Raw genomic sequence first — 27,488 nt, 5'->3', positions numbered from 1 at the left:
CCCACATCTGCCTCCTGCCTCCTGTTTCTACCTAGATTTTCAATCCCTCCTAATCTCTTCACCCTCCAAAAACATACCCCTTGCCAAGTTCCCTGATCCTCAGCTGCTGTTTCCTAACACCCCCACCTCTGCTTCCAGCCTTCTGTCTAGTCTGCTTTCTCCCCTTTGGGGCTAGCAGTTTGTAGAGAGGGCAATGGGCAGCCTAGATTTGCTCACTCTCTTAGGTAAGAGGCACCAATCTCTGTGCGGAGCTGGGTCACATCATCAGCTGCTAGGCAGACGTGTGGTCTGGTACACTCTGCACTGCCTGCCGCCTCCACTGAGAGGTGGTGCCGGGAGGGCTCGATGAGACTGGTGTCCCCGGCCGCAATGAAAATACTGTCAGGAGAGGCAGCTGAGATGGAGGGCAGAGTTTCAGAAGGACTAACTGAAGATGAGAGAGCATAGGAGGAGTTACCGTGAGAACTGGGTAGTAACTTGGTGACTTAGAAGGAGCAAGGACTGAGTTAGAAGGACTGGGCTCTTTCTCTGACCTGCTTTGAAACACACACACACACACAGACACACACACAGACACACACACACACACAGACACACAGACACACACACACACACACACACACACACACACGGTCTGATTCCCCTTCAGCAAAATTAAAGCGTTGATTAGATCACTTCTGAGATCCCTTTGGGTTAGAAAATCATGATTCTAGCTTGACTGCTGGGAAACCAAACATGGGCCAAGCTCCTCTGGGAGGCCCCCAGCATGTCAGGTTAGAGGAAAGCTGAGACAAGTGGGCCTGGATGGATTGAACAGCAAGTGTTTGGCCTCCCTGCCGAACTAGCTTGAGACAGTGTTTGCAGGTCTCAAGAGCCCTTGGGGATTATCTAATATAACGTCTTCATTCTGCAGAGGAGGAGGCTAAAGCTGTGAGAGGGAAGATCATATGATGAGTCAGGGCAGAGCTCTGAAAATTCCAGACAGGAAGAAGCCAGCAGGGTATAGTAAGAGACAAAGAGGGAAGAAGACTGAACCAGGAAGGATGAAAAGAGGGCAGAGGCGGGGCTGGGAAAGGAGGTGAGCAGGGACAAGGGTAAGAGAGAAACACTTGGAAGAAAAAAGGGAGGCACAGATTCCAGTGCTGGGGGCGGGGCGGTGTCCTCGGGTAACACTGCGTTTCAGACCTGCTTTTGTACCTTGCAGATCAGCCTCTCCTTCAGATGTCTTAGACACCTTAGGCATCCATCTGATGCAACTCATCTTTCATTCTTTAAAATTATTAAATAAAACAAAACCAACTTCACCGCTATCTGCTTTGGTGACTCCCTTTCCTGGGCCTCCATCTGGGGGGCCTCCTCTCCTCCAACAAGGGTGTATTCTAATGCCCTGATGCCACAGGTCAGGTATAGCCAGGCTGGAGAGGAGAAGCCGCCACCATGGTTGCACTTTCGCTGAAGATCAGCATTGGGAATGTGGTAAAGACGATGCAGTTCGAGCCGTCTACCATGGTGTATGACGCCTGTCGCATCATCCGTGAGCGGATCCCAGAGGCCCTGTCTGGCCCTCGTGAGTCTGACGACCCAGATGGCTGGGGCGGGAGTCCTCGGTCCCTTCTCATTCCCAGGCTCTTGGCCTTGGGGGATGACTTTCTTGTCCCCCAAGGCTTTTCATCTCTCAGGTCTGTGCTCCTTGGTTCCCTCCCTCCCCTTTAGGCCCCAGATCACTGAGAAAATAATAAGGGGCAGTGGTGCAGCCATTCAGCCACATTGGGGTCCTTATAAGTCTGAGGTGATCCATCCTCTCTTTTAGCCAGCGACTTTGGGCTATTTCTGTCAGATGATGACCCCAAAAAGGGTATATGGCTGGAGGCCGGGAAAGCTTTGGATTACTACATGCTCCGAAATGGGGTGAGTATGACTTCATCAAGGACCACCAATATCCTCTTCCATCACTTCCCTCCTTCCACTTCCTATTTTCAGCACCCGCATCTGTTGTCTCTGACCTCCCCCATACCTTCTTTCTATTACAGGCAGTCATAATACCCTGCTTTCGAGCGAGCCACCATAGTCTTCCTTTTAGTAATCTACTTTCCTTCCGCCTCTGGCTGCCTGAAAAGGAAGTAATACCTTTAGCTTAAAGTGGGCCCCTGCCTCCTATTCCTGCCCCAATAGGACACCATGGAGTACAGGAAGAAACAGAGGCCCTTGAAGATCCGTATGCTGGATGGCACTGTGAAGACTGTCATGGTGGACGACTCTAAGACCGTCACTGACATGCTCATGACCATCTGTGCCCGCATTGGTAAGGGGCTAGTGGGGCCGGAGGCGCAGGGGGAGGCCCCAGCTCTGCCGGAAGACCTGGCTGCAGTGCCTGGGATGCTGCCAACCCACCCCCTCCCCCAGGCATCACCAACCATGATGAATATTCACTGGTTCGAGAGCTCATGGAAGAGAAGAAGGAGGAGGTGACAGGGACCTTACGAAAGGACAAGACACTGCTGCGAGATGAAAAGAAGATGGAGAAACTAAAGCAGAAATTGCACACAGATGACGAGCGTAAGCAGAAAGGGACAGAAGAGGGCATTCGAAACAAGCAGGGTGGCAGGGGCAGCCGTTTCTGTGTTATTTACTGAATACTTGCTTTTGCAAGGCACTGTTTAAACACTGGGGATGCATCTGTAGTAAAACAAAGTCCTACACTCATGGAACTTAACATATTAGTGAGAGAGGGTAGGAAATGAAGAAACAAACAAAAAGCCGGAGATTAGATGGCATAGGGGCTCTAGGGGCTAGACATTGAGGGGACCCTCTGTGTCCCAGTGAACTGGCTGGACCATGGCCGGACGCTGAGGGAACAGGGAGTGGAGGAGCACGAGACGCTTCTGCTCCGGAGGAAGTTCTTCTACTCAGACCAGAATGTGGACTCCCGGGACCCTGTCCAGCTGAACCTTCTCTATGTGCAGGTAGGGAAAGGACTTGCCTGGCATCGGGTGGTAGGGAGAGAGGCAGAAGCGCAGTGGGGGTACCTCTGTACCCCAGACAACATTCGCCTCCTTTCGCTGTGCTCTGCAGGCACGAGATGACATCCTGAATGGCTCCCACCCTGTCTCCTTCGACAAGGCCTGTGAGTTCGCTGGCTTCCAATGCCAGATCCAGTTTGGGCCCCACAATGAGCAGAAGCACAAGGCTGGTTTCCTCGAGTGAGTGACCCTCATCCCATACCCTGGCAGGGCCCAGGACTCCCTGCCACTGTGGCCCCAGCACAACGGGCCTGTCTCCATCCCAGTCCTTCTCCCCTGTTTCCTCTTCTCAGGTCCCAGGGTCTGACCCACATGGGTACCTTTTCAGCGTCCATCGTCCATTTGTCTCCTCCCTGGCCTCATGTGGAATATAAATGTAGTCCAGAATCCCTGCCCCTGCCCCCTGCCTCTGAAGTGAGCATGTAACTTTCCTGAGATGCTCTGAAGAATTGTACTGCAATAGCCAGAGGGAAAGTACATTTTCGTCACAGGGAACATCAGATTTCCAAAGTCTCACAGGTCTCATCCACTGGTGTTTCTCAGAATATCTACAGTTTGGTGTGGCTTTCTCAGCTTCCTACAAGCATGGTCATCCTTCTCGTGAGCTCCTTCTGCCCTTGGTCCCCTAAAATTGTGCTCTCGACCCTCTTTTCCTGAAGGAATGAGCCTCCGACTCAAGTTCCCTTAGTCTCTTTCCCTGTAAGGAGGGACACAGGCTGTATTCAAGAGTTAGTACGAAGTCATCTCGATTTCAGGGACAATCCAGAATCTAGTCCCTTGAGTCTTCTTTCTCCCCAAAGATAATACTCTCCTAGACATCTCCTTACAACCCTAGGCCCACAGTCCATGGCCCACATAGCCCTGATGCTGTCCACTACATGCTGACCCTCCCTTTTCTGGTGTAGCCTGAAGGACTTCCTGCCCAAGGAGTATGTGAAGCAGAAGGGAGAGCGTAAGATCTTCCAGGTGAATGGGGATGGGGAAAGTGTTTGGGATGACCCGGGAGCTTTGCTGCTTAATCCTACTGACTAAATGGACCCCCACCCCCTCCTTATCACCCCTACCTTGCTTCCACCCTCCAAGCTGTTCTCCCACCCCTCCTGCACCGAGAAAGCAGAAGACCTGGGCTTCTGGTCTCCACCTGCACACTGCATCTGCTGTGGAACTCAGTTCAGTAATCTTGTTTTCTTTTCTTTACCTCTAACATGGGATAACTATCTTCCCTGAGTAGGATTGATAGGGGAATCAAACGAGGTAGTATGCCTAAATTACTGTGAAGAGTATATATCTTCGTACAGACGGAAGGTGTTATCCCCACTCTTTGAATCCTCAGCCCAAAAGGCCTTGTATTTGACCTTCTACTTCCTAACCATCCATTCACGTCTACAGAATGTCTGCAAGTTCCTTAACTGTATCCCTCGCTTCTTGAATAATTGCTTCTGCATATCCTTTATCAGCCCCATCCCCTCACCTTCTCATTTTTTATAGCCTGCATCCCCCTAACTTTTCCTCTGTTCCCATCATGCTCTCCCATCATAGTTCACATCCCAACTTAACTCCTCATCTGCGATATCATCCTCCCCACATTTTGCTAAATGTTTCCCCATTTCATACTCGAAGGCACACAAGAACTGTGGACAGATGAGTGAGATCGAGGCCAAGGTACGCTATGTGAAGCTAGCCCGTTCCCTCAAGACGTACGGCGTCTCCTTCTTCCTGGTCAAGGTGGGTTACGGATACTTCTCTCTGCCCACCCTTACTTTTACTCTTACCCTTTCCTCTCTGAGCCTCTAACCCTGCCCCCAGTCACATTTCCCGTTGTTCCCCAAGAATCTCATTCTCTTCCGTGTGAAAACTTGCCCCTTTGTCAGTTCTCCACCATCACTTCCCTCCTTACCCTGCATTTTCCTTCCCTTTACCTTTATCCTAACATAGCCTTGTCCCAGGTCCATCCATAGACACCCTGGTTCACCCCTGCCCACCTCAGCACCCCACTGTGGTCTGGATCTGATCCCCTGACTAATAACACCAATGACAACCTCTGCCCTACAGGAAAAGATGAAAGGAAAAAACAAGTTGGTGCCCAGGCTTCTGGGCATCACTAAGGAGTGTGTGATGCGAGTGGACGAGAAGACCAAAGAGGTGATCCAGGAGTGGAACCTCACCAACATCAAACGCTGGGCTGCCTCTCCCAAGAGCTTCACCCTGGTGAGCTGGGGTCTCGGGGGAGAAAGGGCTTTGGAGTTTTCAGAGAAGGGGCAGCCACAGAGGTCTCCCCCGCACCCCTGCTCAGGGGTAGGTGCACTGAATGCAACTCCAGAAAAAAGGAAAACTTTGGAACTATTGCAGGAACGTGGAGATTAGAATAGAGGGGAAACTCTCCTGGAGAATGAGGAAAGCTTAAATGAAACATTTTTTTTTAAATCAACGGAACAAAACTGTAACCAGCAAGCTGAGATCACAGGAAACTTGGGGAGAGGGAAGAAAAAGGTGACAGAAAGAAAAATAAGCCTCCCCTCTTTCAGCAACAGCTACTTACAGTAGTTTCCTCCTCTAGCTTTATGTTTTGGCATTATGAATTGAAAACTGATCCCACCTTGAGGAAGTGCCCCACTGAGAAGGGAAATTAGTAAAGGTGGTTTTTCCATTTTGGGTACTAGTACTAATCCTTAACTATGGTCATTTAATGATAAATGATAAATGTGTCCTCCCAATTCAGGGTGAGAGAAGAGGGATTTCCTAAATGCCACGCATTTGAAACTGTAGCATAAAGAGCACTCCTCGGAAATAAAATATTTCCCTCCAAGGAAAATAAAGAAATAGGAGATTAAAGAAAGGCTGTTGTCCTAGAGGCTCTTGGCACGGGGCGGGGAAGCGCCCCTCATCAGCTCAACCTTGGGCTCCCGCCCCACCCTTTCCCATCCTGGGTGGATTCAGGCTTTCCCACTGAGTCCCCACCTTGTCCCCCTAGGATTTCGGGGACTACCAAGATGGCTACTACTCGGTGCAGACAACCGAGGGGGAGCAGATCGCACAGCTCATTGCTGGCTACATCGATATCATCCTTAAGAAGGTGAGCACTGCCTGACCCCCACCTTCTCCTTCTCCTCCCTTACCTTGTCCCCAAGCCGGTCCTTTAGAAAGGGGGACCCAAGTTCCGGAAGATGGCTGACTGCGGAATGAAAAGGCTGCCTTTCCCACTTCCCTCTTCTTTAACTCTTGTTCTTTTTTTCTCCCTACAGAAAAAAAGCAAGGATCACTTTGGACTGGAAGGAGATGAGGAGTCTACTATGCTGGAGGACTCGGTGTCCCCCAAGAAGTACGAGGGGAACTGGGCAGGGAAGGCAAGGCAGGACCCCCAAGGACTGTGGGAGGTGGGGAGTCCTTAGGATGCCTCTAACCAGCCGCAGGCTGTGGTGAGACCTCACGCACCGCCCAGACCACAGGACGTGCGGAGGCTGTAGAGCGGGGTGGGAAGGGATGAGAGGAGGAGGTCCTCGGAGTGCTCCCCGTACATCCCCTCTCTAGGTCAACAGTCCTTCAGCAGCAGTGTAACCGGGTGGGGAAGGTGGAGCATGGCTCCGTGGCCCTGCCAGCCATCATGCGCTCCGGAGCCTCTGGTCCTGAAAATTTCCAGGTGGGCAGCATGCCACCTGCCCAGCAGCAGATCACCAGTGGCCAGATGCACCGAGGACACATGCCTCCTTTGGTAAGAGTGCCCCCACTGCCGCCATGATTCCGGGCCTAGCCCCCCTTGGCTGGGCCTAGCCAGGAGTTCGGCAGTCTTTCCCGTGTCCCTATTTGTCTCCTTCTCGGCCTCAGGCTCTCTTTTGCCTTCTCTCTCCTCTAAATGTTCCCTGTTACTTCTCTCTTTGACTCATAGACGTCAGCCCAGCAGGCACTCACTGGAACCATCAACTCCAGCATGCAAGCTGTGCAGGCTGCCCAGGCCACTCTGGATGACTTTGACACTCTGCCCCCTCTGGGCCAGGATGCTGTGAGTATGGGACAGAGGAGAGGCCGATGGTGCTGAAGCTGGGACTCCAAGGAGCAGGGTTGGGGTTAACTGCAGCAGAGCAGGTCCTGAGGTTTGTTCCTCTTTTCTCTCAGGCCTCGAAGGCCTGGCGTAAGAACAAGATGGATGAATCAAAGCATGAAATCCACTCCCAGGTAGACGCCATCACAGCCGGTACTGCCTCCGTGGTGAACCTGACAGCAGGTAGGCCGGATGCCCAGCCCTCTGTGTGCGGTGGCGGAGGGGAGGGCGAGCATGTGCAAGCGTGAGTGTGACTGGCTCGGTGTGACTGCACCTTGACTCACGGAAGGGACTTCGTGTGTACGTCTCTCTCAGGACGTGTGTGTGACTAACTGCCTGTGACTGGCCTCCTATTCTTCCTTCTCCCCCCAGGGGACCCTGCCGAGACAGACTACACCGCAGTGGGCTGTGCAGTCACCACAATCTCCTCCAACCTGACGGAGATGTCCCGTGGCGTGAAGCTGCTGGCTGCCCTGCTGGAGGACGAAGGTGGCAGTGGCCGGCCCCTGCTGCAGGCAGCGAAGGGCCTGGCGGGGGCGGTGTCAGAACTGCTGCGCAGTGCCCAGCCGGCCAGTGCCGAGGTCAGGGGCCAGGTGTTGGCACTAGGGAGAGGGGAGGGTTTGAGCCCAAGGAGAAGGGGGCGGTCCATGTTGCGGGATGGAAGGGTGAGACCCGTGGGCGTGTAGGACCCGTGGACATGTGGGCAGGGATTAGGCAGCTTCTGACCGGTGTTCACTCTCCACAGCCCCGTCAGAACCTGCTGCAAGCAGCTGGGAACGTGGGCCAGGCCAGTGGGGAGCTGTTGCAGCAAATTGGGGAAAGTGATACTGACCCCCACTTCCAGGTTGGTGACTTACCCAACCCCCAGACCCCAGCTTCTAGGAGGTAACCTCTGATCCTGAATCCAGCTCCTGTCCTGCTACTGTAAATTGACCCCTCAGAGCCAACCTGAACCTCTGTTTCCAGGGATGACACTGGGAACCCCCAGTCCCTTTTTTGGGGATAAGAATTCAGAACCCCTGAATCCAAACTTAACCTGTTAGTTCACCCTTGGCCCTTATTGGTGATATGTTTTTGGCTGCCTGTCATCTTTCCCGTATGTAGCCCTCACCCCAACTTGAGGGCGTCTTGAACCCCCGCTTCCAGTCCTTTGGACCACACACCCAGAGGACGCTGTTCCTCTCGCTCCCCCTTCCCGCCCCATGCCCGTCTCCTCAGCTGACTTGTCATCCTGGATTTCCCATGCAGATCTGTGCGCCCAGAGGGGCTGGGGTGCCATCTCCCCCCGATCCCCCCACGGTAACGGCCTCTGGCCTGGGCCTTCCCAGCTTTGTCCTCTCTGAGCCGCATACACTCGCTCTGCCCCCTCCCCTGGCCTCCTGGGGGAGCAGAACATGACGGGAGCTGGGGAGGCACGGCCCAGGCAGGACTTGAGAAAATGGGGTCCGAAGGGTAGTACAGGGACTTGTTCCCAAGACTCCAGGGTGACTGCTTCCAACCAAGATTGAGAAGAAATGGAGAAAAGACGCTGGGGGTGGGAGGGACCCCTCCCTCCATCCCATTGTAACAGCGCTGCCCGCCCACCCTCCCTCCCCATTGCCGTCCGAGTGTATCCGCCTCATGCGTTTCTCCCTTTGGTGTAGACACTGTTTCTCTCGGTGTGGGTTTGTTCCTTGGTGGGGGTTCTGTCCCACTTGGTGCTCGAGGCAGGGGCTTGGGGTAGGTTCTGGTTGCTTCTGCGTACACTGTTCTGTGATTGGAGTCGGTGGGACTAATGAAACAGCTTGTGCCTCTGAGAAGGGTCCGTGGATCCCAAGCTGGATCTCAGGCCATGCTGACTGCTGTTTTCTCACAGGAGGTGCTCATGCAGCTAGCCAAGGCCGTGGCAAGTGCTGCAGCTGCCTTGGTCCTCAAGGCCAAGAGTGTGGCCCAGCGAACAGAGGACTCAGGGCTTCAGACCCAGGTTATTGCTGCAGCAACACAGTGTGCCCTGTCCACCTCCCAGCTGGTGGCCTGTACCAAGGTGAGCCCCAAAGGTTGCTGCAGCCTGTGCCTAGGGGTGATGCTACCACACACACAAGAGCCTCTCATTTTACCTCTTTGGCCCCCAAGGCCTCACTACCCAACCTAATAACTATTGTGAACACCACAGACACCCCTACCTCACGACTCCTTTCCCTCGCCTACATCTCTGACATTCACTTTGCCCACAGGTGGTGGCTCCTACTATCAGCTCCCCTGTCTGCCAAGAGCAGCTGGTGGAGGCCGGACGACTAGTGGCCAAAGCCGTGGAGGGCTGTGTGTCCGCCTCCCAGGCCGCCACAGAGGATGGGCAGCTATTGCGGGGAGTAGGAGCAGCGGCTACAGCTGTCACCCAGGCCCTGAATGAGCTGCTGCAGCACGTGAGGGCCCACGCCACAGGGGCTGGGCCTGCTGGCCGCTATGACCAGGCCACTGACACCATCCTCACTGTCACCGAGAACATCTTTAGCTCCATGGGTGATGCTGGTAAGGACAGCCCCCCTGGGAAGACAGAGAATCCCAGTGAGGTTCCCCGAGTCCACTGGAAATTCCCTTGCAGACCCATCACCCCCCCCACCAAGCACTCAGCACAGTGGGCTGGGTGTTTAATCTCTGAAATCTCCAGTTCCCCATCTGTAAAGCAGGAATATGATATCCACTCTGCCTTCCTTGGTGTATTTAAAGAACATACCAACGTGTACACAAAAATAGATGGAAAATGATATTATTAAGAGATAGCCATCCCCATTCTACTCCCTAACCCCCAAAATCCTTCACAAAGAGTCTCATCCTCTCAAGACTACTTACGGAAAATGCCCATTGGAGACTGCCCCCCGGCCCCTCCTCCCATCAGAACGCACCAGGAAATCTGTTCCTTTCCAAGATCCTAAACCCAGGAAACAGTAACTCCAGGGAAATCACTTCAAGAACTTCTGTGTCTCCTTACTGTCCCTAAAAGCCCTACCCACCTTGCCTGCACCACTTTCCTCCACCCCCAACACCCTCTCAGTGTCTCTGGCTCCCTTCGCTGACTGTGCCTACGCTCTCAGGTGAGATGGTGCGACAGGCCCGCATCCTAGCCCAAGCCACCTCTGACTTGGTCAATGCCATCAAGGCTGATGCCGAGGGCGAGAGTGATCTGGAGAATTCCCGCAAGCTCTTAAGCGCCGCTAAGATCCTGGCCGATGCCACAGCCAAGATGGTGGAGGCTGCCAAGGTAGAGAGCCTTCTGTGCACACCCCCAGACTGGGCCCTGTAGGGAGGTAGAAGGGTCCAGAGAGTCACCCTCACTTATGGGAGGTGAAAAGCAGAAGATACAAGAGAACAAATACAGGAGCACTGAGGAAAAAATGCGCCCCTAGGCGGTGAGTGGATGGCGCCAGGCTTCCAGCCAGTGTGACTCCCAGAGTCCTTGCTGACTGATAGGAAACTGTACCCTTTTTCTTCCTCTAAGACCAAGGCCTGCGGTTCCTACTTTGCCCTACTTTGCTGCCACCACCTGTCTGCTTCCTGGTCTCCTGTGAATGCACGCGGGCATTCAGTCCCAGGGGATCCGCTGCTAGCAGCACAGAGAAAGACAAGGCGGTGGGACACAGGGACACAAGGGTGCAGAGGACTGTCAGGAAGAAGCCAGTAGATTCCCAGGCTCCCTGGGCTCTGGGGCTCTTCAGTTTGCAGGAGTAACCAGGGCCCCTGCTTTGGTATCCCTGAGATCCCTGCTCTAAACCGCATCCTTGTCCCAGAGAGCCCTGCTCACCCCCATTTGCTAGTGGTGTTTTGTGGGGAGGGGGGAAGAAATACGGCTGCTTCCCCAGAGAGGGGAAGCAGAAACAGTTCTACCCAAGAAAGGGACTTCAGCATCCCAGACGGAAGCCAGAGCCCCTGTAGGCTCCCCTTTTGCCTGCCTGAGGTAGCTCGTCTCAACTATGATTACCTTTCAGTGGGGGTAGTTAGAAATGACTTCAGGAAAATACCTCTGAGTTTGGAGGGGTCAGGGAAGAGCTTATTTAGGGTCCACAGGGACGCAGGGTGGTAACTGTCCCCTCGCCACCTCTCAGGGAGCAGCCGCCCACCCTGACAGTGAGGAGCAGCAGCAGCGACTGCGGGAGGCAGCTGAGGGTCTCCGCATGGCGACCAACGCAGCTGCACAGAATGCCATCAAGAAGAAGCTGGTGCAGCGCCTGGAGGTGAGGCTGGGAACCAAGCCAGTGTAGGTGCTCTAGGAGGAATGAAACTGGGAGGGATGTGCGGGGACGCTGATGTTTCCTTGGGGGATAGCACGGGCAGGGTAAGCCAGGGACAGGGTATAGGAATGTCTGGGCCTCGTCCTCACTATTCTGTCCTTAAAGCATGCAGCCAAGCAGGCTGCAGCCTCAGCTACACAGACCATCGCTGCGGCCCAACATGCAGCCTCCACCCCCAAGGCCTCTGCCGGCCCCCAGCCACAGCTGATGCAGAGCTGCAAGGTGAGACGCCAGGAAGCGCGTGGGGGCGGGAGGAGGCATGGAAGATGGGGGACTTTCCCCCAGCCTGCGGAGAGGTGGCCCTGATGACATTTTCACCTACAGGCTGTGGCAGAGCAGATTCCACTGCTGGTGCAGGGCGTCCGAGGGAGCCAAGCCCAGCCTGACAGTCCCAGTGCGCAGCTAGCCCTCATCGCTGCCAGCCAGAGCTTCCTGCAGGCAAGGCATCTTCCGCTCACCACTCAGACCAGACCCCTCCCACTCTTCTGTGAGACCTTTAGATTTAATCAGTTTAAATCTCTGCCAATAGCCTCTCTCCCAGTACTGAGCCCCAGTGCTCACCACATCCTGACCGTCATCAGTCCCTGTACCCAAGCCCAGAGGGCGTATGGTACACTTCATCTGCCTACCTGTTCCCCAACAGCCAGGTGGGAAGATGGTGGCAGCCGCGAAGGCCTCAGTGCCAACAGTTCAGGACCAGGCATCGGCCATGCAGCTGAGTCAGTGTGCTAAAAACCTTGGCACCGCGCTGGCTGAACTCCGCACCGCTGCCCAGAAGGTATAGGAGCTGGCTACCTTTTTGGAAGATGAGGGGGGAGTCCTAGGCTGATGGAGAATCTGTTCAGAATATCCTAAAATGGGTAATTGTGTAACCTGAGGCGTGAATGAGACACAGTGTACCTCCTACACCTCAACCCCCCCCCCCGCCCCCCATATCTTTGTAGGCTCAGGAAGCATGTGGGCCTTTGGAGATGGATTCTGCTCTGAGTGTGGTACAGAATCTAGAGAGAGATCTGCAGGAAGTGAAGGCAGCGGCTCGAGATGGCAAGCTTAAGCCCTTACCTGGGGAGACGGTAGGTATTCGAAAGACCTCATTCTTTCTCAAACCCTGAGGTCTTCCTTCTCACCCGTGCCCCAGAGCTGCCCAGAACCTTCACTCAAACTGCCAGCTGTCCCTGAATAGCTGCTCAGGTTCCCTCTTCCCAGTTCCTCCTGCGCCTGATCCCCTGAGTCTCCTCCTTCATCCCTAGATGGAGAAGTGTGCCCAGGACCTGGGCAACAGCACCAAAGCAGTGAGCTCCGCCATCGCCCAGCTGCTGGGGGAGGTTGCCCAGGGCAATGAGAATTACGCAGGTACGTGGACAGGGCTGGGAATGGGGCATGTGGTGAGGAGGATGAGGGAATGGGAGCTGTACGGAGGAAGCCACTGGCATCAGGGCCTGGCAGTGACGGTGCCTTTTCCCCTCCTTCCTCTCTCCTTGTTTCCCCAGGTATCGCAGCTCGGGATGTGGCAGGTGGGCTGCGGTCACTGGCCCAAGCCGCCAGGGGCGTAGCTGCCCTGACATCAGATCCTGCGGTGCAAGCCATTGTGCTTGACACAGCCAGTGATGTACTGGATAAGGCCAGCAGCCTCATCGAGGAGGCGAAGAAGGCAGCTGGCCATCCAGGGGACCCTGAGAGCCAGCAGCGGCTTGCGCAGGTCAGGTATTGGGACAGGGCCACTCCCTGCCTCCCCCCCAGATCCCATCAGAAAGCCCACCCTGACGGGGGAAGAGTCTCATCGACACCGCAGCTCCTCCCTGGATTCCGCCCTTCCTTCTCAGTCTTAGTAGAAGTGTCTTAGCTAGACTGAGGCAGGGGCCTAGCTGAAAGCCACATTTGGGGAAGTTTGGTCACCATCGCTTGATACCCTAACGTGATACCCTGGCCTATTCAGCTAAAACACCCCTTTTCTGCTTTCACTTTCAGAGTCTCCCATGGGTGGAGGAGGGGATCTCCCAGTTGTTTCCATTTTGGCAACCCCTGTCTCCTTTCCCACCTCAGGTGGCCAAAGCAGTGACCCAGGCCCTGAACCGCTGCGTCAGCTGCCTGCCTGGTCAGCGAGATGTGGACAATGCCCTGAGAGCAGTGGGAGATGCCAGCAAGCGACTCCTGAGTGACTCGGTAGGAGGACAGGGGTGTGGGGGGAACACAGGGAGGATGAAGGACTCCAAGCTTCTACCTCTGGACCTTTCCTTGACCCTGACTCCCCAGATGTATCCCCTTTCATTGCCCCCAGGCTCTGTGCCCACCTCTCAGCGCTCCTCTACCAGACTCTCCCTCACGTCATCTCCCATTCTTGCACCTGACTTTGTCTCTGACCCTGCAGCTTCCCCCCAGCACCGGGACTTTTCAAGAAGCTCAGAGCCGCCTGAATGAAGCCGCTGCTGGGCTAAATCAGGCAGCCACAGAACTGGTGCAGGCCTCTCGGGGAACCCCTCAGGACCTGGCTCGAGCCTCAGGTCGATTCGGACAGGACTTCAGCACCTTCCTGGAAGCTGGTGTGGAGATGGCAGGCCAGGCTCCGGTACGAAGAGGCACTGGGTCCTGTTCGAGGGTTAGATCAGAGGCATCTCTGTGACCACAGAGTCCTCACCTGTTCCTGGCTCACTCCCCTCCCCAGTCTCTAGCAGTACTTGAGTGTCTGGGACAGAAGATCCCTTTTAGAGACAGATAAGAAAGGACTGGACAATGTGTTGACCTTCTTGCCTTCAACAGAGCCAGGAGGACCGTGCCCAGGTTGTGTCCAACTTGAAGGGCATCTCCATGTCTTCAAGCAAACTTCTTCTGGCCGCCAAAGCCCTGTCCACAGACCCTGCAGCCCCCAACCTCAAGAGTCAGCTGGCTGCAGCTGCCCGGTACGTGGGAGCTGGGAAGCCCAGCCCTAGAATGTTGAAGAGACTGGGGAGGGGACATCTCATGAGAAGTCCCTGGCTTAGGAGTTGTTCCAGGCAAAAGAGAAATGGCTAGACTTCCTACACGTACAGGATGCAGAAATGATGACCTTTGCGCTCATTCACTTGACTTTGTCTTCCTCCCAGGGCAGTGACTGACAGCATCAACCAGCTCATCACCATGTGCACCCAGCAGGCGCCCGGCCAGAAAGAGTGTGACAATGCCCTGCGGGAATTGGAGGTGGGCCCTGTCAGGCTAAATGGGGTTGAGGTTGAGGAAATGGTTCATGGTTGGAGGGTGAGGGGGGTGTCTTGGATCTCACTTCACCCACCCCCTCTACAGACGGTCCGGGAACTCCTAGAGAACCCAGTCCAGCCCATCAATGACATGTCCTACTTTGGCTGCCTGGACAGTGTCATGGAAAACTCAAAGGTAAGTGCACCCAGAACCCAGGAGGGCAGAGGACAGGAAGATGGAACTAACCGGGGGCTGCTCTGTCCCTCTGAGGACAGGCTCTGACTCTCTTGACACACTGTGTTCCTCAGGTACTGGGTGAGGCCATGACTGGCATCTCCCAAAATGCCAAGAACGGAAACCTGCCAGAGTTTGGGGAGGCCATTGCCACAGCCTCCAAGGCCCTCTGCGGCTTCACCGAGGCAGCTGCACAGGTTATGCTCCTGAGATGGTCCCTGGAATGCCCCTGCTTTCCCTCCCCCACCTCCTCACAGCCTGACACACTTGCAGAAAACTCAAAAAGTTATGCTTGCAAAGCCAACTGTATGGAAACTGGGGATCTTTCCCCCTCCTAAAGTAGAGATATTTGTCAGCAATCATAGAACACCAGCAGTTCTGATCACTGTCACCCCTGAGCCCTGGTGCTTTGAGGTATGGTTACACTGTCCAATCATTGGGCTGTTTCCAGACCCAGTTTTCTTGGTATATGCTGATTAGCATATGCAAATTATTTTCACATAATTATTACTTGGTGGGGCGGGGCAGGGGGGTGTGCCGCAAGGCATGTGGGATCTTATTTCCCTGACCAGGGATCGAACCTGGGCTCCCTGCAGTGGAAGTCTTAACCACTGGACCACCTGGGAAGTCCCCACATAACTGTTACTTCATTAGAATAGTACCAGGGACTAAATTTCCAGTTACTTGCATCACCACTAACTTTGCCTTTTTCTACATTATGAAGTGTAAAATGACCTATTAGCTCAGAGTATTCTGCTTTCGTATATGAATCCTTAAAACAAACTGGCTTGAGAGCTCATCATCTCAGACTGTGTCCCTGAAGGCCTATCATCCTGCTCCTTCAGTCGCCCTACCTCCCCGTGTCCTGTTCTGTTGGGTGGCCTGCGGTATATGGTTTAACTTATTTCTGGAATAGCATGAAGAGGAAAAAGCAAAGCTACCATGTGTTGGGTGAAGTAAGAATCAAACCTTATGATGGTCTTCCAAGCAAAAACAGATTTTGGCAACCATTATACCCATCCCTTCCCCCTTTCCAAATCTCTGAAGCTTGGAGGTATCGTAAGTGTTAATTAGCCTAACACCCTCTATAGTTTTACAACTATCTCTAGAAGGGGTTTTGTGGGGGGGAGGGGGCTTTCAAACTTTTTTTTTACTGCCACTTACAGTAAGCAGTACTTTTCACCTTAAGACCCAGCATACAAACACATACATATAGAATTTTAATAAAAACCTTATTTTGTGTCTTTCCTTTTTTTTTTTTTTTTTTTTTACTTTTTTAATCTTCTGAAATGTTTGAACAAATTTAACAAAACAGGAGAGGTTTTTTTCCCTCTTATAGTGTAACTATAGCTAGCTGATATACCTCCATTCACATAGAACCCTGGCCACTAAACTTAGCCCTGCTCCCCTTTGTCCCCACTATCGCTATTCGAATCCCACCTAAGGAATATTCCTTATTCCTCACCCCACCTCTTCTCTCTCCCCAGGCTGCATATCTGGTTGGCGTCTCTGACCCCAATAGCCAAGCTGGACAGCAAGGGCTGGTGGAGCCCACGCAGTTTGCCCGAGCAAACCAGGCAATTCAGATGGCCTGTCAGAGTTTGGGAGAGCCTGGCTGCACCCAGGCCCAGGTAACTCAAAGGGACAGGCACCATGGACAAGCCTGGGAAAGGCTGCTGAGCCAGGACAGACCAGCCCTGTGAGGGGGAGAGGGAGATGCAGGACATGTGGGGAAGGAGAGGTTGGGGTCCCAGCTCTGACCCCCTACCCACAGCATCTCTGGGTCATTGTCTTCTCCTGCCGTGCTTCTCATTGTTCCTTCACTTACTGCCAAGTTCACCACCTCTTTATGGATGTTTGAGCTCACTCTCCTACAGAGCCTGTTATTATTTCTCCATCAGTGTGTCGGCTTTTCATCTTTCTTTCCCCCACACCCTGCTCATGCTCATCTTTGGGTATCTCTCTCTCCCAGATCTTGACTTTTCAGGTGACTTTGTCTTTCCTAATTAGACTTCCAAGGGTATTGCTATACATCCCCCAAGCGAAAGGGTCTGCTCCCTGGAGTGGACACTTCCCTCCTGCCCTCATTGTGGCTCTTCCACGTTTCTGTCTCCTCAGGTGCTCTCTGCAGCCACCATTGTGGCCAAACACACGTCTGCACTGTGTAACAGTTGCCGCCTGGCTTCTGCCCGGACTGCCAATCCTACAGCCAAGCGCCAGTTCGTACAATCGGCCAAGGAGGTGGCCAACAGCACGGCCAATCTTGTCAAGACCATCAAGGTTCCCGGTGTTTGAATTCTCAGCCTCTCCCTGACCTATCCAGTTTTCTCTCCCCTGACCCCCTGTCATTCCCTGAGGCTTTCTACCAAATCCCACCTGCCTGAGCCCAAGGCCTGTCCTATCCAGGCTGGTCATCACCAGCCTCTCCCCACACCCTTTAAGCTCAGGAGGGAGACCTGGGCTGCACCGCCTTTGTCTCCAGTCCGTCCTGAGGGCCTCCCCATCACTCTCTTTTCAGGCGCTGGACGGGGCCTTCACAGAGGAGAACCGTGCGCAGTGCCGAGCAGCAACAGCCCCGCTGCTAGAGGCTGTGGAAAATCTGAGTGCCTTTGCGTCCAACCCTGAGTTCTCCAGCGTTCCCGCCCAGATCAGCCCCGAGGTGAGGCCGGGTGAAGGCAGAATGGATGGGCCGTCTGCCGCTTCATCTTCCCAGGAGTCTTGAGATTCACCTCCCTGCTTCCCCTCTCCCCAGGGCCGGGCTGCCATGGAGCCCATTGTGATCTCTGCCAAGACAATGTTGGAGAGTGCCGGGGGCCTAATCCAGACAGCCCGGGCCCTGGCAGTCAATCCCCGGGACCCCCCGCGCTGGTCGGTGCTGGCTGGCCACTCCCGTACTGTCTCAGACTCCATCAAGAAGCTCATTACAAGCATGAGGTACAGGGGGCGGGCTGGAGAACCGGTGTGACTGGGGGATATACGTTGTGACAGAATGGAGGGGTGGGCACTTAGGTGCAATGAGATGGGATGGTGTTGGAGAACACCTGTTGTCCAAGATTCGGGGGATACAGGGAAAGGCAGGCTAGCCTTATGTTAAAGGGACGTTCTTGGTGTTGGAGCCTGTGATGTGTCTGCAGGGACAAGGCTCCAGGGCAGCTGGAGTGTGAGGCAGCCATTGCAGCTCTGAACAGCTGTCTGCGGGACCTAGACCAGGCTTCCCTTGCCGCAATCAGCCAGCAGCTTGCTCCCCGTGAGGGAATCTCTCAAGAGGTAAGGGGGAAGGGGGTTCTGTGAAAGGTGTCTGGGAGGAGCGATGGCAGGCTTGAGGAAGGTGGGGGATCTGGGAATGGGCTTCATAGAAACATCGAGGGTATGGAACATGCCAAGGGGGTTAGTTAGTTGGATGTGGAAGGAAGAGTGGGGTTCTGTGCAACTAGAGGGTCCCTTTGCAGGTCACAGTCAGAGCTAAAGTTCGCTTCCTCCCCAGGCCTTGCATACCCAGATGCTCACTGCAGTGCAGGAGATCTCCCATCTTATTGAGCCACTGGCCAGTGCTGCCCGGGCGGAAGCCTCCCAGCTGGGACACAAGGTACCTGGGGAGACACGTGGGGAGACCGGGATAGGGTAAGCAAGGGTACCTGGCCCGGCTGACCCATTCCAAACCCTTGCCTCAGGTGTCCCAGATGGCCCAGTACTTTGAGCCGCTCACCTTGGCTGCAGTGGGTGCTGCCTCCAAGACCCTGAGTCATCCTCAGCAGATGGCACTCCTGGACCAGACCAAAACCTTGGCCGAGTCTGCCCTGCAGTTGCTGTACACGGCCAAGGAGGCTGGCGGTAACCCCAAGGTACTGAGGGCCGGGTTGAGAGGCTGCTGCTACAGTAAGAGAAGCAGGAACAGCTGGGCCCCAGCTCACTCAGTCTGCCCCACAGCAAGCAGCTCACACCCAGGAAGCCCTGGAGGAGGCTGTACAGATGATGACAGAGGCCGTGGAGGACCTGACAGCCACCCTCAACGAGGCAGCCAGTGCTGCCGGGGTTGTCGGCGGCATGGTGGACTCCATCACCCAGGCCATCAACCAGGTTGGAGTCTTGGGGTGCCCATGGACAGAGCCTACTGTGGACCAGGGTCCCTGAGCCCAGTGGCAGAGACCAACAATCTTTCCTCTTCCCCCATTCTCTCCCCTTAGCTAGATGAAGGACCAATGGGTGAACCAGAAGGTTCCTTCGTGGATTATCAGACGACTATGGTGCGGACAGCCAAGGCCATTGCTGTCACCGTTCAGGAGATGGTGAGTTTGGGAGAGAAGAAGAGGACTGCTCTTGGAAAGTCGAGTTTGGACATAACTTCACTTCTTCCACTGTCTCCAGGTAACCAAGTCAAACACCAGCCCTGAGGAGCTGGGCCCTCTCGCTAACCAGCTGACCAGTGACTATGGCCGTTTGGCCTCACAGGCCAAGCCTGCAGCTGTGGCTGCTGAAAATGAAGAGGTAACTCGGAGGCAGTTGTGACCTTCCCCAGCGCCTCACAGGAAACCACAGAGGCATGCCCCTTGTCCCATCATGTCAGCCTCTGGGGCTGTCCCACCCTCGCCCCCTCTGATCTTTCATAGAAAGGGGAACTCCTTCTCAGGGCCACTCCACGAAAGAGTGATCAGGGCCCCGCATAGGGACAGCATCAAAGCCTTCGGTCACAGGCATAAAGGAGACAGCCCAGGATCTAGAGCTTTCCTGGTCTGCCACTGTTTCTCTGCTGACCCTCTTCTGGGCCTGTGGCTGCTTTTCTGCTGTGCTGCAAGCCTGTATTCCCTTCCTGGTTCTTCTGTTGTAAAGCCCTGAAGCGCTTCCTTCCCTAAGCTCCTGGCTTTCCAAGAAAGCAAGTAAAAATGGATCTTAGCATGACACACCTAATCCCCAGCCCCAAACCCCTCCACAACCGCACCGCACACAGGCCAACTTGTAAGCCGTGGCCTCTGACTCAGATACCCCAGCATGAAGTGCTTCTCCCCTCCTCCTCACCGTGCTTAACAAGGTCCTCACAGCTGGTGCCCACAGGCCAGTATTTTCCATGTGTGGGAGGTGGCCTCCTGACTAAAGGCTGTGAAACAGGACAAGTCTGTGCTGGGCGCTTTTTCTCACTACCTCCTCAGTCTGCAGTGCATGGTTTCTTAGGTCCTTAGTGACTCCTCCGAGCGCACTGGACGTACCCGAGCGCCTCTTGTAAAATCCATCTCCCTCTTTCACCTGCTCACAGATAGGTGCCCACATCAAGCACCGGGTTCAGGAACTGGGACACGGCTGTGCGGCTCTGGCCACCAAGGCAGGCGCCCTGCAGTGCAGCCCCAGTGACGCCTACACCAAGAAGGAGCTCATAGAGTGCGCCCGGCGAGTCTCTGAGAAGGTGACCGAGCTCATCCCCACGGACTGAGGGCCAGGCTCCCCAACCCTGCAGCCTTTCCCATCCTCCTCCAGCCTTCCCAGCCCTCTCCTCCGTCCCTTCTCTCAGACACCGGTGACCTTTCCCTTTCACGGGACACCGGCCACAGTCGCCACATGACTCTCCTCCCCCAGGTCTCCCACGTGCTGGCTGCGCTCCAGGCCGGGAATCGTGGCACCCAGGCCTGCATCACGGCAGCCAGTGCTGTGTCCGGCATCATTGCCGACCTCGACACCACCATCATGTTTGCTACCGCTGGCACACTCAATCGAGAGGGCGCTGAAACTTTCGCTGACCACCGGTGAGGAGGGCACTGGGCCTCATGGAGGCAGGGCGGGGTTTGGGCCACAGAGGCTGGAGGGGCCGGGGGAGGCCTGAGAAGAGCTGACTGGGCTGGACCCTCCCCCAGAGAGGGCATTCTGAAGACTGCAAAGGTGCTGGTGGAGGACACCAAGGTCCTGGTGCAGAACGCAGCTGGGAGCCAGGAGAAGTTGGCACAGGCTGCCCAGTCCTCTGTGGCCACCATCACCCGCCTCGCCGACGTGGTCAAGCTGGGTGCAGCCAGCCTGGGAGCCGAGGACCCAGAGACCCAGGTATCCAACTCACACCCCTAATTCTGGCCAGAAGCACTTCCTGTTCCCCCTTTTCTTCCCACAGACCAGAGCCTCTGCTCCCCCACACAGGTGGTGCTGATCAATGCAGTGAAAGATGTGGCCAAGGCCCTGGGAGACCTCATCAGTGCAACAAAGGCTGCAGCTGGCAAAGTTGGGGATGACCCCGCCGTGTGGCAGCTCAAGAACTCTGCCAAGGTGCGAGGAAATGAGAGCTGCTTCTGGGGAGGGAGCGGATCATTGTGCTTCCTCCTGTTCCTTAACATGATCCCTCCTTCCCTCCCTCCTCTGATGCTCCCCAGGTGATGGTGACCAATGTGACATCACTGCTTAAGACTGTGAAAGCTGTGGAGGATGAGGCCACCAAAGGCACACGGGCCTTGGAGGCAACCACTGAGCACATACGGCAGGAACTGGCGGTGAGTGCAAGTCTGGGGCATCGGGGACTTGGGTCGGAGAGCAGGGTCGTGATAGATGGTGAACTTGCGACACACACACACACACACACACACACACACACACACACACACACACACACACACACACACACACACACACACACACACACACACACACACACACACACACACACACACACACACACACACACACACACACACACACACACACACACACACACAGATGTAGATACACAGTCTCCTGCTCGTTGCCAGACTTCTTCCACGAGCTGCACTCTTGTCTTCCCCTTCCTCACCTATTTCCTCCCTAGCGTTTGACACCTCCCTCTCATCCCCCCACTTTCTCTGGTCACCAATGGCCTCTTAGTTGCCACATGCAGTGGCCGCTTCTTGGCCTTCATCTTCTTCAGACATTTCCAAAGCAGCTGACTCCCTTAGCAAGCCTCTCTTTGAAAGCCTTTCTTCCTTTGGCCTTCTTGACACTGGCTTTTCTCTTGCCTCCCACGTCTCTTCTGTAGTCGTCATTGAATCACCTTCAACCTAGTAGACGTAGAGGCCTTCCCAGAACTGCACATATCGCCCTCTTACTCTATCCTCTTCTTTGGCAAGTTTAACCACTCTCTTTATTGTTCTCTAACAAGTTGAATTCCAATTCTGAGTTTAGTTATTTCCAACTGCCTGTTTGACGTCAGCACCGAGATGCAGTGCCTCCCAACCAGCTGTTCTTCCTGACGTGCTGCTTCCCACTAACGATGGTAACAGCCTCCCGGTCCTGAAGGTTCCCTCAGTCATCTTTGACTTCACTGCCTTACTCACCATATTCAGGCCATCGCCAGGTCCTGCCAGCCACCCTCCTCTGTTCTCTTTTCCTTTCATCCCTCCTCTCCGGGCCCACTGGCAGCATTCTCCCTCACTTTGATTGCTGTGCCAGTTTTCTACCTGGTGTCCCTGCCTTCAGTCTCTGTCACTTTCATCTTTCCTACTCATCTTTCTAAGTTTTTTTTTTTTTTATCTATCTATTTGGCTGCGTTGGGTCTTAGTTGAGGCATGCGGGATCTTTCGCTGTGGGCTCCAGAGCGCGTGGGCTCTGTAAGTTGTGGCGCGTGGGCTTAGTTGCCCCACAGCATGTGGGATCTTAGTTCCCTGACCAGGGATCGAACCCACGTCCCCTGCATTGGAAGGTGGATTCTTAACCACTGGACCACCATGGAAGTCCCTCATCTTTCTAACTTCTAAATTCGTCTTTCTCATCTTCTGTTTTCACCTCTCCTTAGAGATGTCTAAATTGAAATTCCTAACTTTCTGCTTCCCAAACCTGATCATTCCCTCATCTTCCCATATCAGTAAGTGGCACCTCTTAGTAACTCAGTTCCTAAAGATAGAAACCCAGCTCTAACATCTTTCTCTCGTTCCCTACATCTGAGCCCATCAGCAGTTCTTTTAGTGCTCCCTCCAAATAGATCTCATTTGCCCTTTGCCCCATCTCTGCTACCACCACCTTGTCCAAACCGTCATCGGTCCTTAGCTGTGTTTATGTGATAGTGTCTGTCTAATCTCCCTGCTTCCCCACTCCACTCACCCCCTCCAGTCCATCCTCTTTACACGGTAGCCAGAATAATTTTTTTTTTTTTAGGCCATGCCTTGCAGCTCGTGGAATCTTAGTTCCCTGACCAGGGATTGAACCTAGGGCCATGGCAGTGAAAGCACCAAGTCCTAACCACTGGACCACCAGGGAATTCCCAGAATTATCTTTTAAAAATATACATCAGGTTACGTCACTTCAGTGCTTACAGCCCTTTAGTGACTGCCCTGGCATCTGTGGTAAAATCCACTCTCCTTACCATCGCCTCCCAGGCCCCAGGGCCCCTGCTCTCCTCCCCTTCCAGGCCCCAGGCCCACTGCATTCTCAGCTCTGCCCACTGCAGGCCCTTGCTCTTGCTCTCTTCCAGCTTTTTGAACATCTGGTTCCTTCTACTCCTTTAGGCTTCAGCTTAAACATCCCCTCCTCCTGAGGCCTTCCCTGACCACCTTTATGAAAAAGGACTTCCTTTTTCTTTCTCATCACAGCACCCTCTTTTTTTCCTTCACAGTCTAGTTTCTTTGCTCGTTTACCTATGTATAATCTGTATCCAAAACCAGATTGTAAGCTCCACGAGAACAAGGGCCTTGTCTACCTTATCCCCCATTGCATTCCTAGCACCTCACACAGAATCTGCCACGTAGCTGATCTTTAGTAATTTGTTGGATGAACACATACATCAAAATATTTTTATGACTTTTACATATTATATGAAATTCTAACTTCCTTATTCTGATATTCAAGACCCCAACAATCTTTTCTCCTTCATCCGTGTATTCTGGAACATTCCTTGATACTCTCCCACTTGATGTCCTGGTTATTCATGCTCTACCACTTACCTAAAATGCCCTCCCAGAGCTTCCCTGGTGGCGCAGTGGTTGAGAGTCTGCCTGCCAATGCAGGGGACACGGGTTCGTGCCCCGGTCCGGGAAGATCCCACATGCCGCGGAGCGGCTGGGCCTGTGAGCCATGGCCGCTGAGCCTGTGCGTCCGGAGCCTGTGCTCCGCAACGGGAGAGGCCACAACAGTGAGAGGCCCGCGTACCGCAAAAAAAAAAAAAAAGCCCGCCTGTTATCTATATTTCTTAAGACCTGGCTCCTTGCCCACCTTCACCACTCACCCTGTCAAGGCTTCTCTTTACTTTACGAATGAAAACCCAGCTCAGAGGTACTTCTTTAATTTCAAACAGATAAATTCTCCCTGATCACTTCAGTCAGAAATGACGACCAGCTGCCTTCTATTATATTAGCTGTGAACGTGTGAAAGTCTCCAAGCACTTGACCTATGATAAATATTCAGTGAATGCTTGTTGAGTGAACACATGGATGAATAAACCAATCACATGACTGCTGTGCTATCTTACAGCCTCACTTACTGTGGAATTTTTCTTCTTGTTCTACCCCCAACAGGTCTTCTGTTCCCCAGAGCCACCTGCCAAGACCTCTACCCCGGAAGATTTCATCCGCATGACCAAGGGTATCACCATGGCAACAGCCAAGGCTGTGGCTGCTGGGAACTCCTGTCGCCAGGAGGATGTCATTGCCACAGCCAATCTAAGTCGCCGTGCAATCGCAGATATGCTTCGGGCTTGCAAGGTAGACATCCTTGTGGTGAGGCAGAAGTTTGAGGCAGTGAGGCAGCTTTAGGGCAGAACATGGTAGGGAGAAACTGTAGGGACTTGGGGGACTGGGAGCTCCCAAAGGATCCTAAAGCTAACCTATTACCCGGTGGTATAGGAAGCAGCCTACCACCCAGAAGTGGCCCCTGATGTGCGGCTTCGAGCCCTGCACTATGGCCGGGAATGTGCCAATGGCTACCTGGAACTGCTGGACCACGTGCTGCTGGTAAGGCGGGAGTTGTCTGCTCCTCACACCAGCCTCCCTAAACACACAGTGCTCTTCCCACAGGCCTCAGACCCCGCTCTCTAATTTTTTGTTCAAATCTCCCCCCCAACCCCACCATCTAGTCCCCAAATCTGTTCTTATTTCCAAGTCTCCTTTCCACTGGGGCCCCATCAGTCTTAGCATCTTTGGTTCTCCCACTCATCTCTTCCTCTTTTTGTTTTCTCCTCTTTTCCCACCTGACCTTCTCCTTCTCTACCTCGTCATCTCTTCTTTCTTCTCATTTCATCATTCTCCTTGTTCCTTGTCAGCCGGTGAGTGACACACAGCCCAGCCCCACTGTCTTCACCATGTGTGCCGTGTGATGCCTGGAGTCCACCTGCATAGGCTGTGTGGTGTTTGAGGCTGTGGTGTGGAGCGGTCTAGGAATGGGGGCGGGGTGAGGAGGGTTTTGATCTGCCCTTTTTCAAAGGTCAAGGTAGACGCTAAGATCTGATGTTCCCTGCTCCCTGCCCCCGTCTTCCCCAGACCCTGCAGAAGCCCAGCCCAGAACTGAAGCAGCAGTTGACGGGGCACTCAAAGCGTGTGGCTGGTTCAGTCACTGAGCTCATCCAGGCTGCTGAGGCCATGAAGGGTGAGGGGCGACCAGGGGCAGGGAGGGAAGGGAGACGCTTGTCCCGGGGAGACCTCTACTTCCGGTAGCCTGCTCGGAGCTGGCCTCTGCCCATAGTCCTCACAGATGCCAAGGCCCCGGTGCTAGTAACCGTGCTGCCCAGTGCCCCTGACCTCCCTGCTCTGCCTTAGCCTCTTCCTTTCCCACTTCGTCCCACCAGGAACAGAATGGGTGGACCCAGAGGACCCCACAGTCATTGCTGAGAACGAGCTCCTGGGAGCTGCGGCTGCCATTGAGGCTGCAGCCAAAAAGCTGGAGCAGCTGAAGCCCCGGGCCAAACCCAAGGTCAGTCCTGCTCCCTCCCTCTCCCCTACCCTCAGAACATCTGCACCTTCAGCCCCTCTTACTTTCCATCTCTCTCTGCAACCTTCGTCTGTTCTTTGCAGGAGGCGGACGAGTCCTTGAACTTCGAGGAACAGATACTAGAAGCTGCCAAGTCCATCGCAGCAGCCACCAGTGCCCTGGTGAAGGCTGCGTCAGCCGCCCAGAGGGAACTGGTGGCCCAAGGGAAGGTAAGGACTCGGACAGCCAGCAGAAAGGGGACGGCAGCAGCTCTGCCGTCCACACCTGCCTGCACTGTAGCTGGGAGGCCCTTAGGACCTGCGGAGAGCACAGGTCTAAGCAGGCTTCCGCCTTCCTCCACAGGTGGGCGCCATTCCAGCCAATGCACTGGATGATGGGCAGTGGTCCCAGGGCCTCATTTCTGCTGTGAGTGTATAACTCCCCCTACATCCCTCTGAGCTTCAGAGACTTGAGAAGGCTGGAGAGGGCATGGACCAGAGCAAGAGGCATATTGTAATCTAATCTCCCTGTTTCAGGCCCGGATGGTGGCTGCAGCCACCAACAATCTGTGTGAGGCAGCCAATGCAGCTGTCCAAGGCCACGCCAGCCAGGAGAAGCTCATCTCATCAGCCAAGCAGGTCGCCGCCTCCACAGCCCAGCTCCTCGTGGCCTGCAAGGTCAAGGCAGACCAGGACTCTGAGGCAATGAAACGGCTTCAGGTGAGGAACCCTGACCCATCCCATTGTACCTTGAGCTGTGCTGCTTTAAACTCACCCCCGAGGCATGCTTTCTGTGAGGGAGTTGAGGGACTCTCTCAGCTGGGACCCTACCTGAGTTCTCAACTCATGCTGCCTTCTCTCTACCCAGGCTGCCGGCAACGCAGTGAAACGAGCCTCGGATAACCTGGTGAAGGCGGCACAGAAGGCTGCAGCCTTTGAAGAGCAGGAGAACGAGACAGTGGTGGTGAAGGAGAAGATGGTCGGGGGCATTGCCCAGGTAAGCTCTGTGCCAGACACTCTGAGGGACACTGTCAGCAGGGCGGTCCCAGTGCCCGTGCCGGTCTCAACAACCCTAAACCCTAAGGCACATACGCACTGACCTGAGTCCCTGATCTCCATCCCTCAGATCATTGCCGCCCAGGAAGAGATGCTTCGGAAGGAACGAGAGCTGGAAGAGGCGCGGAAGAAGCTGGCACAGATCCGGCAACAGCAGTACAAGTTCCTGCCTTCAGAGCTTCGAGATGAGCACTAGGGCAGCCACTTCTGTTCGACGCAGACCCAGCCCAGAGACTGTGCCTGCCACCACCAAAGCCTTCTGGGCTGTCGGGCCCAGCCTGCCACCCCAGCACTGCCCGAAGTGCCTGCCAAACCCCGGGCCTGGCCCTGCCCAGTCCCACTGCACATCCCCTGTCCCCTCCTGGATCCAAGTGCCTTCATGCCCTAGGGCCCCCTAAGTGCCTGCCCCTCCCCAGAGTATTAACGCTCCGAGAGTATTATTAACGCTGCTGTACCTCAGTCTGAACCTGCCAGGGCCCCAGCCCGCTGCACCCCGCCAGCAGCTTCCAGCCAGTCCCCACAGCCTCCGCTCTTCTCCTCCTTTTTGATACTGGCGAGCCCCACCCCCCAGCTACCTGTGGGGGCCGTGAGGGTGCAAGCCCCCAACAGGTCATGCTCCAATAAAGGTGATTCTGCCTGCAGCCTCTGCCTGGCTTCATGAGGAGGTTCCCCCAGGGCAGGGCAGAGAGAGTGGGATTCAGTTCTGTACCCACTTGATCTGGCTCAGAAATGGAGCGGGGGCAGACCGGCAGTCTGCCCCGAGGCCCCTTCCTCCTACTTGCACCCAGATCCCTGAAGTCATCCTCGTCGGGAAGCTGTCCCCGAGGAGTCGCACTCCTGTTGTCCCCTAGCTCACTGGCCAGCGCCTACG

The 27,488-nt window shown here is 54.6% G+C and overlaps 1 protein-coding gene and 1 non-coding gene across 4 annotated transcripts in view; one reads left to right on the top strand and one right to left on the bottom strand.

Moving 5' to 3' along the window:
- Window positions 1-27,258, top strand: part of TLN1 (talin 1) — a 32,031-nt gene extending 4,773 nt beyond the window's left edge. For 2 of the 3 annotated variants that reach the window (XM_033431083.2, XM_033431082.2), the window contains exons 2-58: window positions 1,400-1,567; window positions 1,811-1,908; window positions 2,173-2,302; window positions 2,404-2,556; window positions 2,821-2,963; window positions 3,073-3,200; window positions 3,926-3,986; window positions 4,641-4,745; window positions 5,073-5,228; window positions 5,992-6,093; window positions 6,263-6,339; window positions 6,549-6,729; window positions 6,904-7,017; window positions 7,131-7,239; window positions 7,429-7,637; window positions 7,802-7,900; window positions 8,305-8,355; window positions 8,912-9,079; window positions 9,270-9,564; window positions 10,128-10,294; window positions 11,136-11,264; window positions 11,427-11,543; window positions 11,646-11,759; window positions 11,965-12,099; window positions 12,266-12,394; window positions 12,572-12,674; window positions 12,812-13,020; window positions 13,365-13,484; window positions 13,690-13,887; window positions 14,079-14,218; window positions 14,402-14,495; window positions 14,598-14,687; window positions 14,801-14,923; window positions 16,214-16,357; window positions 16,845-17,006; window positions 17,245-17,385; window positions 17,479-17,660; window positions 17,861-17,993; window positions 18,211-18,312; window positions 18,398-18,568; window positions 18,654-18,803; window positions 18,911-19,012; window positions 19,092-19,211; window positions 19,975-20,121; window positions 20,292-20,458; window positions 20,567-20,750; window positions 20,841-20,966; window positions 21,071-21,187; window positions 24,176-24,361; window positions 24,503-24,610; window positions 25,136-25,241; window positions 25,441-25,565; window positions 25,667-25,792; window positions 25,926-25,988; window positions 26,099-26,281; window positions 26,430-26,558; window positions 26,688-27,258. In XM_033431083.2, the coding sequence (XP_033286974.1) occupies window positions 1,438-1,567; window positions 1,811-1,908; window positions 2,173-2,302; window positions 2,404-2,556; window positions 2,821-2,963; window positions 3,073-3,200; window positions 3,926-3,986; window positions 4,641-4,745; window positions 5,073-5,228; window positions 5,992-6,093; window positions 6,263-6,339; window positions 6,549-6,729; window positions 6,904-7,017; window positions 7,131-7,239; window positions 7,429-7,637; window positions 7,802-7,900; window positions 8,305-8,355; window positions 8,912-9,079; window positions 9,270-9,564; window positions 10,128-10,294; window positions 11,136-11,264; window positions 11,427-11,543; window positions 11,646-11,759; window positions 11,965-12,099; window positions 12,266-12,394; window positions 12,572-12,674; window positions 12,812-13,020; window positions 13,365-13,484; window positions 13,690-13,887; window positions 14,079-14,218; window positions 14,402-14,495; window positions 14,598-14,687; window positions 14,801-14,923; window positions 16,214-16,357; window positions 16,845-17,006; window positions 17,245-17,385; window positions 17,479-17,660; window positions 17,861-17,993; window positions 18,211-18,312; window positions 18,398-18,568; window positions 18,654-18,803; window positions 18,911-19,012; window positions 19,092-19,211; window positions 19,975-20,121; window positions 20,292-20,458; window positions 20,567-20,750; window positions 20,841-20,966; window positions 21,071-21,187; window positions 24,176-24,361; window positions 24,503-24,610; window positions 25,136-25,241; window positions 25,441-25,565; window positions 25,667-25,792; window positions 25,926-25,988; window positions 26,099-26,281; window positions 26,430-26,558; window positions 26,688-26,813 (7,677 nt within the window). In that variant the 5' untranslated portion in view covers window positions 1,400-1,437 and the 3' untranslated portion in view covers window positions 26,814-27,258. The remainder of the gene's footprint in view (window positions 1-1,399; window positions 1,568-1,810; window positions 1,909-2,172; window positions 2,303-2,403; window positions 2,557-2,820; window positions 2,964-3,072; window positions 3,201-3,925; window positions 3,987-4,640; window positions 4,746-5,072; window positions 5,229-5,991; window positions 6,094-6,262; window positions 6,340-6,548; window positions 6,730-6,903; window positions 7,018-7,130; window positions 7,240-7,428; window positions 7,638-7,801; window positions 7,901-8,304; window positions 8,356-8,911; window positions 9,080-9,269; window positions 9,565-10,127; window positions 10,295-11,135; window positions 11,265-11,426; window positions 11,544-11,645; window positions 11,760-11,964; window positions 12,100-12,265; window positions 12,395-12,571; window positions 12,675-12,811; window positions 13,021-13,364; window positions 13,485-13,689; window positions 13,888-14,078; window positions 14,219-14,401; window positions 14,496-14,597; window positions 14,688-14,800; window positions 14,924-16,213; window positions 16,358-16,844; window positions 17,007-17,244; window positions 17,386-17,478; window positions 17,661-17,860; window positions 17,994-18,210; window positions 18,313-18,397; window positions 18,569-18,653; window positions 18,804-18,910; window positions 19,013-19,091; window positions 19,212-19,974; window positions 20,122-20,291; window positions 20,459-20,566; window positions 20,751-20,840; window positions 20,967-21,070; window positions 21,188-24,175; window positions 24,362-24,502; window positions 24,611-25,135; window positions 25,242-25,440; window positions 25,566-25,666; window positions 25,793-25,925; window positions 25,989-26,098; window positions 26,282-26,429; window positions 26,559-26,687) is intronic. The other variant, XM_012533655.3, reaches the window with a different exon arrangement.
- Window positions 22,850-22,922, bottom strand: TRNAE-UUC (transfer RNA glutamic acid (anticodon UUC)). Its single transcript has one exon. It is a non-coding gene; the product is annotated as a tRNA-Glu (tRNA).
- Window positions 27,259-27,488: the final 230 nt, after the last annotated feature.

This window comes from Orcinus orca, chromosome 6 (assembly GCF_937001465.1).
Source record: "Orcinus orca chromosome 6, mOrcOrc1.1, whole genome shotgun sequence".
NCBI classification, from domain to species: domain Eukaryota; kingdom Metazoa; phylum Chordata; class Mammalia; order Artiodactyla; family Delphinidae; genus Orcinus; species Orcinus orca.
This window is presented reverse-complemented; position numbering and strand designations above follow the sequence as displayed.